The sequence below is a fragment of the Vicia villosa genome, linkage group LG3 (genome assembly GCF_029867415.1).
Source record: "Vicia villosa cultivar HV-30 ecotype Madison, WI linkage group LG3, Vvil1.0, whole genome shotgun sequence".
NCBI lineage: Eukaryota > Viridiplantae > Streptophyta > Magnoliopsida > Fabales > Fabaceae > Vicia > Vicia villosa.
Genome location: NC_081182.1, coordinates 84,078,417 through 84,092,709, shown reverse-complemented (window position 1 = coordinate 84,092,709; position 14,293 = coordinate 84,078,417). Strand labels below are relative to the sequence as shown.

At 35.5% G+C, this 14,293-nt stretch overlaps 1 protein-coding gene across 1 annotated transcript; it reads left to right on the top strand.

Moving 5' to 3' along the window:
• Window positions 1–201: 201 nt before the first annotated feature.
• Window positions 202–1,667, top strand: LOC131658440 (uncharacterized). The gene is made up of 3 exons (XM_058927734.1): window positions 202–1,023; window positions 1,221–1,344; window positions 1,402–1,667. The coding sequence occupies exons 1-3, from the start codon at window positions 202–204 to the stop codon at window positions 1,665–1,667; spliced, it is 1,212 nt and encodes a 403-aa protein (XP_058783717.1).
• Window positions 1,668–14,293: the final 12,626 nt, after the last annotated feature.

Sequence of the window (14,293 nt, the reverse complement as noted above, 5' to 3'; positions counted from 1 at the left end):
CTATACATGCGTATATGACTATCTAATTTCAACAATAAATTTATATTATATTTTATTAAACATGTATATTTAATTGATCATTATTGATTTAGTTTTATTATACATTATCATGAAATCTAAAAGACAAATTGTATGACAAATTTTAATTTTGCTACTCATGGTTGACTGAGATGTACTGTTGACCTAGCATCTTCTTCCCCCATGGAAGACCCCTTTATTCTCTTCCCTGAGACAAATCCTCACCTTCCCCCACCACGTAACCTAAGTACGACTAAATCTCTCCTCAACCTATCCAACAAACCTACAAAATCTTATGTTAAACTTATGTCTAATGTATGTAATATTCCACTCAGTCAACTCCCCACTCCATGCATTAAGGGAGATAGAGTATCTATTACTATACCAGAAGACGAATGCCTCTTGGGTTTAGAGTCCTGCAAGCAGAATCTGCACGGTCGAATCATTTGGCCTAAACGATCTACCCCTCTCACACTGGTTTCCCTAAAATCTAAGTTGTCCTCTCTGTGGAACTCGATTGGAAAATGGGACGTTACTTCATCGGGCAAGGTTTTCTTTGAATTCACCTTCTTAAGTATTGAAGATTTTCGAAGGGTCCTCTTAGTAAACTCGTGGAATCTTTCGCATGGTATCCTGAAGTTGTTTCCATGGAGCAAAAATTCCAACCCTGCAATGCTAGGACAGACTTCCACCCAGGTTTGGATTTGTGTTTATGGGTTTTCATGGGAATATTGGGGACCCAAAATTATTTTTACTATTGCTAGTAGTGTTGGTATTCCCAATTTCATAGATTCTTGCTCCAACACACCCCAATTTGATAGATCTTTTGGGCAATTTGTCAGGTTTTTAGTAGACATCAATCTTGCTAAAGAGCTTTGTTTAAACTTTCTATTTGAAATAGTTGGATTTGCCTTTTTGTGGATATCGAGTACAAAAGACTACCACACTTTTGTGAATCCCGTCAATGTATTGGACATTCTCAAAGTAGCTGCAAAAAAAGAATCGGTATGCAGGAGAAGAAGGTTAAATTTCAGGCTGTTAAACCAACCTCCAACAAAATCTTTACCCCCATAAAAGGACCCCCAAATTCACTCTAGACCCTCAGAAGCTAACATGAACTTGGAACCTACAAGGAAAGAAACTCACAACCTAAATAATGAAGGCATACGTGGTGGTTAATCTCTTCTGGTCTTTCTAAACAGACAACAGGAGTTCAAAATCCTCCGAAGCCATTAAAGGCTACTCATCCTATAGCTAACTCAAATGTTGAGTTGCCACAACCTCACAACCATGGCAAGGAGTTGAGTGTCTACGACCAAAGCAATCGTGAGAATAAAAATGATCACTCTAGCTCAGAATCTAAATTCGTTGATGCCACTTAAGTCATCAACGGAATTAAGGATAATAACACTGAAGCTCAAAGGAACAATTCGATATTTTGGCACAATTTATGGGCAAACCTTGCTGATCCGAATAATATGGATGATTATGAAGAAAACTCAGTTGAAGATGAGTACATCGAACCTGACCTTACCAAGTTCCTACTAGCCTTAACTAAATCCAAAAAGAAAAAGTTAAGACAGAAATCAAAAGCCAAAACCATATACCTAACCAGATCTCAATCTGGTAACCTTAAGCCTTCCTCATGAAGTGCATATTTTGGAATGCACAGGGATTGGCCAATGCTCCTACTCAATTAGTCCTAAAAAATATTCTTAAAACCCACAAACCAGACTTACATTTCCTTATAGAAGCTTGGATGAACCTGGAATCCCCCCCCCCCCAAGTTTTTGAACTCCTTGGGCCTTAAGTTATTTTCTAATAACACCAGACTTCACAAGCTTCCAAATCTTTGGTGTATTTACTCTTCAAATCTTAATCCTCAAATTCTTGTCACTACTGACCAGTTTGTCTTTTTTAATGGTGAAGGACTTAATTACTTTTGGTATTGTTGTTATTTATGCATCTACTTTCCATAACCTTATAAAGTCTCTCTGGACACACTTGTCTAACCTTCAGTCTAATCATCCTCTTCCTTGGTGCTTACTTGGTATTTTAATGCAATCACAGATGCCCATGAGCACATTGGATCCCACTCTCCTTCCAGATTCTCTATTTCTAGCTTCAAATAATTAGAATCTTCCGATCATGGATCATATATTCACTTTAACTTTCTCTGCTGATGAAATCAAAGGTGCGGTCTTCAGTCTGAACAGGGAAGGAACTCCTGGCCCTTATGATTTTGATGGAGTGTTCTATCAAATATATTGGAACATTAATGATATTTGGCAATTATTCAACTCTGGTTGGATCCTCCCCAATTATAATGCAAACATCATAACTCTCATTCCCAAAGCCAAAACTGCTGATTCCATGGACAGGTTTAGGCCTATAGCTCATTCTAACTTCAAATTTAAGACTATCTCCAAAATAATTGCTGACAGGCTTGCTAAGATTATGCCTCTTCTGGTTTCCTCAGACCAAAAAGACTTCATTCAAAGCATAAACATTAAGGATTATGTATGTATGGCACCTAAAGCAGTTAACCTCTTGCGCAAAAGGTCTATAAAAGGAAATATAGCCATTAAGGTTGATATTCAAAAGGCTTTTAATACAATTAGTTGAGATTTCATCAACAAAGTCTTATCAAGGATTGTGTGTATGGCATCTAAAGTAGTTAACCTCTTGCGCAAAAATTCTAGGAAAGGAAATATAGCCAATAAGGTTGATATTCGTAAGGCTTTAAATACGATTAGTTAAGAGTTTATCAACAAATTTTTATTGCAATTTAGCTTCTGTCCCAAATTTTGTCAATGGATATTTACCATTTTGGAATCTGGTAGAATTTATATTGCTCTAAATGGCTATTTTTATGGGTTTTTTGCTTGTCAAAGAGGGGTTAGGCAGGGGGACTCTCTGTCTCTTCTTCTTTTTTTCCTGGCAAAGAAGGTCTTAAGCAGAAACATTACCAAGCTTGTTAGTGAAGGTAAGCTTTGTCTCATCAAGGCTACTAAGCATGTCCATATCCCATCCCATATTTTTTATATCGATGATTTACACATCTTTTGCCAAGGAAGGACCTCTAACATCGCTTCCCTCAACCAACTCTTCTCTTCTTACTCCCTAGCCTCTAGTCAAATATTTAGTAGGTCCAAATCAACTATTTTCAGGGGATCCATGACTTGTAAGAGAATTTATTATCTTAGACAACTTATTGGCTTCAATGTCGGAACTCTCGCTTTCACCTATTTTGGCGTGCCGCTTTACAAGGGGAGGGTAAAATCCTCCTACCTCCAACTTATTGCTTATGGAATCATATCCAAGATAGCCATATGGAAAGGCACCCTTCTTTCCTTTGCTAGTATAATAGTGTTGATTAAATCTGTCATCCAGAATATGACCACTCACTCAATAATTGTTTATCCTTGGTCGGTTTCCTTACTTAAAGAAATTAAGAGAGTTGTAAGGAACTTCCTCTGGAGTGGTGATGTATCTAGTAAAAAGCTCCTCACTGTTACCTGGAAATAATTTTCCAGTCAAAGTCTCATGGGGGACTTGGAATTCGATCCCTATTATGTCTTAATAGTGCTACCAATTTAAAACTAGGCTAGGACCTGCTAAACTCTGATGAGCCATGGACCTCAATTCTTAAGGCTAGGGTTTTAAGGATATATGGTCCAATTAAACACCCTGTCTTTTCTTCTATCTAGTCTGGTATAATGCTTGAGTTTCCTGAGTTGCGGAAGAATACTTCGTGGCTGCTTGGGAATAGCCACAATATTAGGTTTTAGAAGGATGCTTGGATCGGTCATCCTCGGATTTTTGACTTTGCCTCATTATTATATGCTTACGCAATCAACCCATACACGCTGGTTTCACAATTCTTGCAGCAGGGGTCATGGGTCTTCCCTAATAACTGGTTATTCTTTTTCCTTCGATTATTCAAAGATTGATTTATGTTTAGTCATCCATCATTCTGACACTTTTGTTTTGGTCTACTGACTCCAACCATATTTTGACTTTAAATGAAGATTATATTTTCAAATATCATGCATCTGTCAAGCACAATTGGACTCCATTCATTTGGTATAAGGACATGCAACCTTCTAATTCCACTGTGGCTTGGAGGCTCATTCATGCTAAAATTCCTACTGAGGATTTACTGCAACAACGTTGATGTAGACTTGCTTCTAGATGTTGCCTCTGTAAATCTAATTATGAATCTAATGCTCATGTCTTTTTTCATTTCTTCATTGCAGCAAAACTTTGGAAGTGGATTTGGAGCATATTCAAGTCTTCTCTTCAGATTATGTCCATTGATGACCTTTGGAATTTTTGCTCCAAAAGTGATTCTTTGCATGGAACTTTAATCATAAAGGCAGTTGTTGTTTACACTTTATCAAACATTTGACATGCTAGGAATATGGCTAAACATCTTAATATAGCTCATAATTTTCAATTATCAGTTCAATCTCTAGTCAGGTCCGCATAACTGGTAGAAATAGTCTGTTAGCATCTTTAAACTCCATTTCTGTATTACTTCTTACTAAGGCTTTCAAGATTAGAATTAATTATCCTTGGGCCCCCTAAATCAAGGAAGTTCTTTGGCAGTCCCCTTTTGGAGATTGGTTAAAGTGCAACTGCGATGGGGCTTTTTCATCTAACTCTTGTGGAGAATGGGGTAGTTTTAGAAACTACAAGGGTAATGTAATATTCCATATTTTTAAGCATGTATGTTTATACACTAAGAATTATTTAATGCATGCTGGAAATGGGTAAGAAATGGCTACGAATTTGATGATCATGGGGGTAGAGTTCTGATCAAAGGAGAACCTTGAGAGCACCATTATCATCCTCTTAACCTATTCAACTCAAGATCTTCAAAGCTTGAGGTGAGTTCCATAGATAGGAACTTGGGTAGGAAAATTGGGAATGTATGCATGTTTGAGGTTTTGGGTGAGATAACATGTTTGCATGTTGATTAATTGATGGAAATGTGTTATTATGATGTTTCCTTATGCCTTGGATGATTAGTATATACCTTGGACCGTTACTGTATGTTAGGGTTTGAATTGGGATGAATTGGGAAGCAAATAATGGAGTTAGAAACCCAAAATTCGTGTTCTGCACTGTCAGGTTCGCTTAGCAAATGCCTGCAGACTGCACCAGAATTTTGTTTCACTAAAATGGCCATAACTTGAGTTCTACAACTCGAAAAGGAGCACCGTCAGAAGGGTTGGAAAGGTCTTTCAGTGATCCTTGTGATGTAGGTATAAATTATGGCACATGAATAGGTGTTTCATGATATTGGAATAAGCACAATTAGCCTTGAGTTTATGCTTATAAGATGCTACCCTTGTGTTGAACTTAGGCCAGGATGTTTATCTTGGTTATTAGGCTGTATAATGTCGTCCAAACCTGAGTATTGGACCCTTTATTATATTTAAGGAGTGTAGAGGTACTATGGAATGTTATGGTTTTCCCTGAGTTGAAAACTTTCGCTTAGCGAACTTTGTTCACGTAGCGAATCGGGGGCTCACTACAGGTTCGCGTAGTGTACTTGTCTGAAGCAGAAACTTTTATTTTTTCCCCATGAGTGCAGTCCGTTCTGAGTCGGGAACCGGAAGCCTCTTGTCTTGGATTGATGGATATCATGGAATTGTTCAATATTGTATGATGTTTCTATGATGATTGAATGCATGATTTCTTGATGATTATGACATTGGTAAGCATGTTTGATGATTTATGAATCACATGTAATGTAATGTATAATAATGCATTGTTTCTGTTTGTTCCAGTTGAACACTCAGATGTGTTGCATGTGTGATCGCGATGATATATGCTTGAATCGTAGTAGGCCTGGCTAATAGATGGTAAATCACTTAAAACCATGACTATTGCTTTGGGATCTTTAGTGCGTGCCTTGCTTTGTGATCTAGGATACCTTGCTTTGTAATCTGGGTATGTCTTACGCACTTGAGCTACCATTGCTGTAACGCCCATTTTATTTTAATTAATTATTTTATAGTGTGTTTTATGAATTATTTGATAATTATGAGGTTATTTGGTATTATGTTATTTCATTAGGTAATTAGTTGTAATAATATGATGAGATTATTAGTATTGGGCCTAACTTGGAGATAGTAGTAGCATTTAGGAGGTGTTAATTTAAGCCCATTAGCAATATTAAGAAGTTAGTAAGAATATCAAAACAAGAGAAATTAGGAAAAAGAAAGTTAGAAGTGACATTTTGGTGAAAGAAAGAAGAAGAGAAGATGATAGGAAGCTAGGTCAAACCCCATTAAAGATTTAGAGTTGTCTTCAATCCAAACCAGGGTAAGGGTGGGATTCTTTCATTATAAGGGTTTATATGATGATAGATTATGGCGGGGATTTGATTCTATGCTTTAATATCCATGTTCATAGAATAATTGCAATTTTGATGTTGTTGTTAAATGTTGAAATTGATGGATGATTTGATGTGCAATTGATGTAAATAATACGTGTTTATGAATAGCTATTTGATGTCAATGTTGAACCTGGAAAACCATGACTTAAAATGAGGTTTTCATGTTAGAGAATGGGGTTTTTGGGGTTTTGGAGGTAGAATCTCGTAGTAGAAAAATTTGAGAATTTTTTGGTTCTGCAATAGCGGGAACCGGTTCCCAATTTGGAGGAACCGAGTTCCCAGACAGTCTGAGCGCAAGAATTGCAATTTTATGGATGGGAACCAGTTTCCAGGTTGGGGGAACCAAGTTCCCAAACCCCTCGGTGCGTGAAAACCTTGTTTATTTGGATGGGTGATGTTGAGTAAAATCAAATGTAAGTATTATGTATTATCGTATCCACAGGGATTGGGGCGATATCAAAACCGTTCAACGAATTCTATATTTCTAATCATAAGGTTTCAAGTTTGTTTGGTTTAAAGTTACGGAAAGTAAAAGCGCATAAATAACGAAAGATAAGTTTCAGTGGAATAGACTTGTTGGGAATTGGTTTTCATCCACCGATTCAATATGTAAATCTCGGATCAGTTACACACAATTTATGCTTGTTTCATTATCATCACGTATTGCTCACAACAAAGTTTATGTCTAAACGTTAGTTGAGATTTCTTACCTTATGGTTTAATCGACGAGTTCTCAGTCTATTAAACAATATGGTAGCATTAAGATTCAATACTTAAAGTGAATATTAAACTTAAATTTATATCTAGCATTTAGAGTTTAATAGTCGTTATCTTGGATCGAGATTAGAATCGTATTTGTCAATATCAATTCAATCCATGAAATAAACGGTAAAACGAAGATAACAACAATAATGATTCAAACATAAATTATATATAACGCCATGATCAAAGAAAATACATACTGTTTCGGTGAACTATGACCAATCCCAACAAGAGAGGAGTTTAGCTACTCATGGTAGCTTGATGAACAATGGAAGAATTGAGTTGGAACGACATCAATGACGATTTCCCGACTCTCGATGTATATCCAGCTCCCTCTCTCTAAAAACCTCTTATATTTAGATTCTACTGCTATTACAAGAGTATTACAATGAGGGAAAACTGAATGATCTTTTCTGGACTGTGCTTTGCTCCTTTTATAGCAGTTATGGCTGCCTGAGTTTGCTACAGTGAATGTTTGCTTCAGGGTTAAGTCTTTGAGTTTGAACCGCCTTCAGCAGACCGCCAAAGTTCGCTACAGCGAAATATGGTTCGCTGCAGCGAACTACCTTCGTTGCTGCTCGCTGCTAGCGAAAATGGATGATTTGCTTCTGACTTCGTTCGCTACAGCGAAAAATGGTTCGCTGCAGCGAATCGGGCTTTCGCTACACATTCGCTGCAGCGAAGTATCTGTTTTCTGGAATTTGCCTTTGACTTCCTGGAGTTCACTACAGCGAAATATAGTTCGCTGCAGCGAATGCTCTATTTTCTGGTTTTTGCTTTAAGGCCAAATCCTGCATAAAAACAAACCAAGCTAAGTAATCTTGCACAATAATAGTTTATTCAATAATTGAAGGTTTTTATGTGAGAAATGTGTCAAATAAGTGAGATAAGTGCTATATGATAATATGATATATTAATATGAATTAAAAACTTATCAAACTCTCCCCAACTTGAATCTTTGTTTGTCCTCAATCAAAGTAAAACAAAAGCAAGAGTTTCTATATCACCTTTCACATGATCAAACAAATATTTCAATGAAGTAATCAAGGCACATGGTATTTTGAAATTGAACATCCAAGGGTTGATGCTTTATGACTTCCTTTAGCATTTAGACATATTCATGAAACAAGTTTTCCATATAAAAGCCATGTCAATCAATCCAAAGCACTAAACATGTCAATCATGAATCACGCTTACCACACTTTTTGTATAAGTGAAAATGATGAGGTATGTTGATCTCTCACATGACAAATTTGCTAAGATCTAGATCAATTCATACTTTCATCCAAGCAAGATATGTTGATAAGCAAGAACATAGATCACTAAGGTCTTTCATGGTTGTCATGTGGCTAAGGTACAAAGGAAAAGTCATTTCTAGGGATAATGGAAACAAAAAGGTTGTTGATTTTTCTTTTTAGAAGAGCATTCATAAATTATGATTCTTCTACAAATATCACTCATCCTACCTTTCTTGTTGCTTTCTTTTTGAATACATTATTTCTTGTTGTTCATTTTCTTTTTCTTTTCTTACTTTCTATTACTTCTTTTGATTCTCACATCTTTTTCTTTTCTTTTGAAGAAAGTCCTTTTCTCTTTTCTCCCCAACTTGAACAACACCTTACTTGCTTTGAATGCTCATTGGGATTTGGCAAAAGATATCATGGTTTCAAGGTATTATTCAAGGAAAAATAGAATCTATCATATATGAACTTTTTATGATTTTCAAAGATATAGAACAATATCCACTAAGTGGTTTATTTAATGTATTGTTCAGTTCATCAATAATAGATTGATTGTCATATGGCTCAAAAGGGGTTGCAAAAGATCACTCACTCACAAGGGACAATGAGGCTATATTTGGTTTAGTAGTTATGCTCAATTTCAAAGAATTGCCTTGATCCCTTCTATGTCTTTGCAATTACCAACATAAATGCAAGATTAAGCATGAATCAAACGAGTTAAAACAAGAATTTGTCAGTCTCCTTAGAATATAGAGAATAATGGAAGGTTACCTCACTTTCTTGTTTTAGAACTAAGTGATTCATATGAAAATATGTCATGGCATAGGGTTGAATAAACTGGTTTTATGCATCCTACTCATGTCATGTATATGCTAAATTCTAAGAAAGCAGTAAACACATACCTTGGATAGTGCAATCCTTTCAAGTCATGTCCTTACCATTGTGCCTTTGGTTTATGTGAAGTTGATCTTCCAGTCCATGCTTATTCTTTCATCTCATTTGTTTAGAGGACAAATGTTCAAGCATAAATATCATGTATTGGTCATAAGACACCTACCTAATCACTAGATTAAAACACACAAAATTCAAAGATGAAGAAGATGGCATGATTGGCAATTTTTTGCTGATTCTGTTGTGTTCGCTGCAGCGAATCAGGGCTTCGCATAGTGAACTCTGCAGAATTCAGTTTTATGCAGAAACTCATTTGTGTCGTGCCATGTCATGCTATCTTCTTCTTACCAATTCAACTACTGATGCAGAAAGATAATAAAGAAGTAAAAGGTTGGGTTACCTCCCAACAAGTGCTTGTTTAACGTCATTAGCTCGACGCCTGTTTCGAATAAACTTACGGTGGTTTGTATGAATTCGTCAAAACGTCCTTGCCACCATCATTTGGCCTTTATTTCTCATCCATTCCTTTTAATGCTTCCAGGCATACTTCATCAGGAGCTTTAACTTTGGAATAGTTATCCTCTTTGTGTTGAAACAATGTGAAATTGATTTCTTCATCTTTGTGCCTTATTTTTATCTTCCCTTCATCCACGTCAATCATTATTCTTGCTAATTGTATGAATGGGCGACCTAAAATCGGAGGACTGTCTTCATCATTATTCATGCTTATTACCACAAAGTCAGTTGAAAATCGAAAACTCTCCAGTTTGACCATTACATCTTTCATTACGCCAATTGGTTATGTGGTTGATTTGTCAGCAAGTTGCAACTTCATTGTTGTAGGGTTCAAATGAAGATCTTCAATCTTTCTTATGGTGGATAATGGAAGAATATTGATGCTTGATCCAAGATCAACTAAAGCGTTATCAAAATACATATTTCCAATGGTAACCGGTAAGGTAACTTTTCCAGGATCCGCATTGTTTTCTTCCTCCTCCCTACATTTTCTTTTTTCTTGATTTTTATCTACCACTATACCTTTTGAATTCTCCCCAACTTTATCTTGAACGATGTCACCACCTTTCATCGTGATTGCATTACAAGTTTCCTTGGGATTAACTTGAGTGGTGGCAAAAAACGTACCTCTTTGTTGCTCACTTAGTTGCTTCGCAATTTGCCCAACTTGCGTTTCAAGATTTCTAATCGACGCATCGGTGTTTTTCTGGTCTGCCATGGAAAATTGCATGAATTGATAGAAGGTATCCTCTATCTTTGAAAGCTTATCTGGCTGCGTGTAACTTTGGTACTGATTCGGTCGGTTTTGGCCATAGCTTGCGTTGTTGTTGTGCTGGTAACCTTGATGGTACGAAATCTGCCTCTGCTGCTGATTTCCCATATAATTCACTTCTTCATTGATCGGAGGACAAAAACCGGTTGGATGGTCACCTGTACACAGTTCACATAAGGCTACTTGTTGTGATATGCTCGACGAACCGTGCATTTATTTGCGTTGTTGAGGCAGCTTGGATAATTGTTTTGTCAATTCTTCCACGGTTTAAGTGAGCAGTTTATTTTGGGCTAGGATTGCGTCATTTGTGCCTAATTCCAAAGTTAGAGTACCAAACAATATGTGATTTAGGGTTAGGGGCAAAGTTAATGAATAAACCTAAAATTGATATTTATTATTAAAATTATGACCTAAAAATAAATATTATCCTAATTAATCTAATTATTCTAAACCTAAATTAAATTAAGATTAAACTTAAAATTAAATTAATTATTCTAAAGTAAAACCCCTAAATTAAAATTAAATTAAATTAATAATCTAAAAATTAGAATTGTTATGAAAAGGTTTTTTTAGAGTTTTATAAGTAAAAGCTAAAAAGAACTATGTAAAAAAAACTAGATTAGTTTAATTAAAAGAGTAAAGAAAAAATTATAATTGTCATGTAGATGTTACATAGTTGCATTGATTTTGACGATGACGTGGCCTAAATTGGCAAAGTGACGTGAGCTTGGCTCGATTATGCCCTGAATTTGCAAAGTGATGTGGGCTGAAGCCCTGGGTACCACGTGCATATTAGGGAGTCGGTTGTATTGCATTACCATGGTCATGTGATGATTGATGGATTAATTGTTAGTAATGATTGGTGATGTGTTGTTGAACAATGAATGATGCTAATGTTGTATGAAGTGGTGAATTGCGTATGATCTTATTTTTCGCTATAAGTATTATCATACGTTTCTATATAATGTTTGATATCTCACCCATTCTGTTTGAATGTTACCCTCTGTTGGTAACGTGCAGGTAACGATGAGGAGTAGCTGTTACCGTTATTAGTTCGAGTTGGTGTCATTTGCTCTAATACGTAGCACTCGGGGAGATTGACGCTTGTTTGTTTTGTTATGTTTAAGTTGAACTATGAGTTGTTTTTGGAGAAGTTTGTTTTAGTTGTTTTCATGTTAGACAAAGATGCTATCCTTTGAAGTTTATGAGATGTGAATTCCGCTGCATTGTTTTATTAAAGTTGGTTTGGTTTTAGAAGACTAATTGTTGTATGAGTTCTCCCTATTTCCATGTGTTATGTATCTGTTATAATGACCTTTTATGTGGTTGATTTAAAGTTGATAAAGTAATACCTCATGTTGTTTGGAACTTTTGCACTCTGATTTTTATTGTAACTGTTGGGTAGAATTGGGGTGTTACAATTGCGGTGTGCTTGTGTGGGTCTTAGAAAGGCGTTCCACCAGCGGTTAATAGCATCGGCGTGCTTGGTATGGTGAGGTAGTAGTACCATATAGGATGCACTTCTCAGTTAACTCACCTCTAGTGATGTCACGTAGATAATATCACTAGGTTTTCGCCCGATGGGCTCGTGTTGTCAAGACGGCATTTTGTACTGAGTTGGATGTGTTCCCACACGTGCGTTTTGATTATTGACGGGGCCGTGACGCCATGTAAATAATGTCACCACTGCAACTCGTCACGAATGAGATGACACATAGGACTCATCTGTTTCATCGTGCAGTGTGCCGGTACAAGTCTGTTGATGCGATGCACGGGTGTAACTCACTGAGGGTGTGGATGCGTAGTCTATGTAGCAGGCAAGTAACTTACTCTTGGATTCCTCGTACAAGGGTGTGGGTCTGCATATTTGTTTGTATTTGTCTATAAGCCTGTTTATTTTGCTATCTCATTGGGTAGTCAAGGGACTTCCAATGGTGATAATGTCCTTGTTGTGTATTTGTACCAGACCGTGAGGAAAATCCCAGATTCTCGGTGAATCTGTTTGATTGTATGCACCTTGTAGAACCGAGCGAAACCATAAGATAGGGGAACTCACTGAGATTTAGTAATCTCACCCCAATCCTCTTAACATTTTTCAGGAACATGTTAGAAGTACATGGATTGCTAGATGGTTCATGTTGAAGACGGTGGACAAGCAGATGGCAGGATGACCTCATCAGATTTATCTTTCCGCTGTGCATTGTTGAAGACAAACCGATTGTATACCTTTTAGTTGAAAGTTTGAATTGTATATGATTTTAATTTCTTTTATTTAACGCTTATGTATGTTTCTTGTACCATTTATAGCATCACTACATATTATTCTAGACATATATGTACGGGGTGTTACAGTGACTTTCTCTTAGCTTTTGTAGAGCCTTTAATTCAGGTTTTCTCTCTTCATGCTAAATTCACTATTGTTTTTAGAGCTATCGAGTTAGCTAATGATAATGGTTGGGCAAAGATTTGGATAGAAACATATTCTCTTTTGGTGGTTCAAGCCTTCTCTAATGATAAGCTTGTTCCTTGGCACCTTCGCTTTTGTTGGCATAGTTGTAAAGCTTTAACTCTTACGATGCTTTTCTTCATTACTCACATATATAGAGAAGGAAACTCGTGTGCAGATTTTTTTTCCAATTTGGGTTGCACTCTTCCTTCATTACCTATTTTTGATATCATACCTTTGGAGTTATGGAAAGATTTTGTAAAAAAATAGACTAAACTTGTCTTTATTTAGATTTGTTTCTTTTTTTAGGGTCTTGACTTAATCCCCTCTATTTGTATTCCATCTTTTCTTTTCTTTTTCAATGGTTTACTCTTATCTAAAAAAAATTGTTTTAAGCTAAAATAGAATTTTAGTTATGGTGTTTGAATCTAATGATAAATTTGAAAAAAAAAATATGCATCTAAGTAAAATGCTATTAAATGGTAACATATTGATGTGATATTATATCGTTGAATTTTTCTTTTCTTTTATTTTATTAATAGTTAAAAGTAATATTATTGTTAAAAAAATATTTTTAAATGTTACATAGTGTTAAGATAAGTTTTAAAATATAATAACAATGGTGTGAATGTGTAAAATTGTATACCTAATGCATGATATGAGTTGATATGTGGGTTGGATTGTATGTTGATGTCTAATTTATGACAAGTTTATTTAAATTGTCAAATTTTTTAGTGGTAGTTTTATAACTAAATTTTATTTTATGCCTTTTACACTATTTTACAAATAACTATGGCTCCCTTTCTTTTCTTTTTTTCCAGCTTTCTTTCTTTTTCTCTGGCCTTGTTTTCACTCTCATTTTCTTTTCCTTTTTTTTTTCCTCGCAAATTCCTCTTTTTTTAGTTATTTTATTATTATTATTTGAGTTTTTCCTTACAGTTGTTTTTAAGTTTTTTTCTTCTTATTATCTAAACAAAATCTCATTTTCTACGCCACAATCAATCATAATTCGGGTGGTTTTCACCATCTTTATTTATAATTATAAATGAGTTAAATATGTTTTTGGTCATTATAAATATCACTGTTAAAAAATAACATATTTTTGTCCCTACAAATTTTTTATGCATGCAATTTTAGTTCATGTTATTTTTTAAAATTTTAAAAGTTGTTTAATTATCCTTTAACTTTTAAATTTTTGAATAATTTTTTTCATACATATTTAGAATTCTATAAAATAT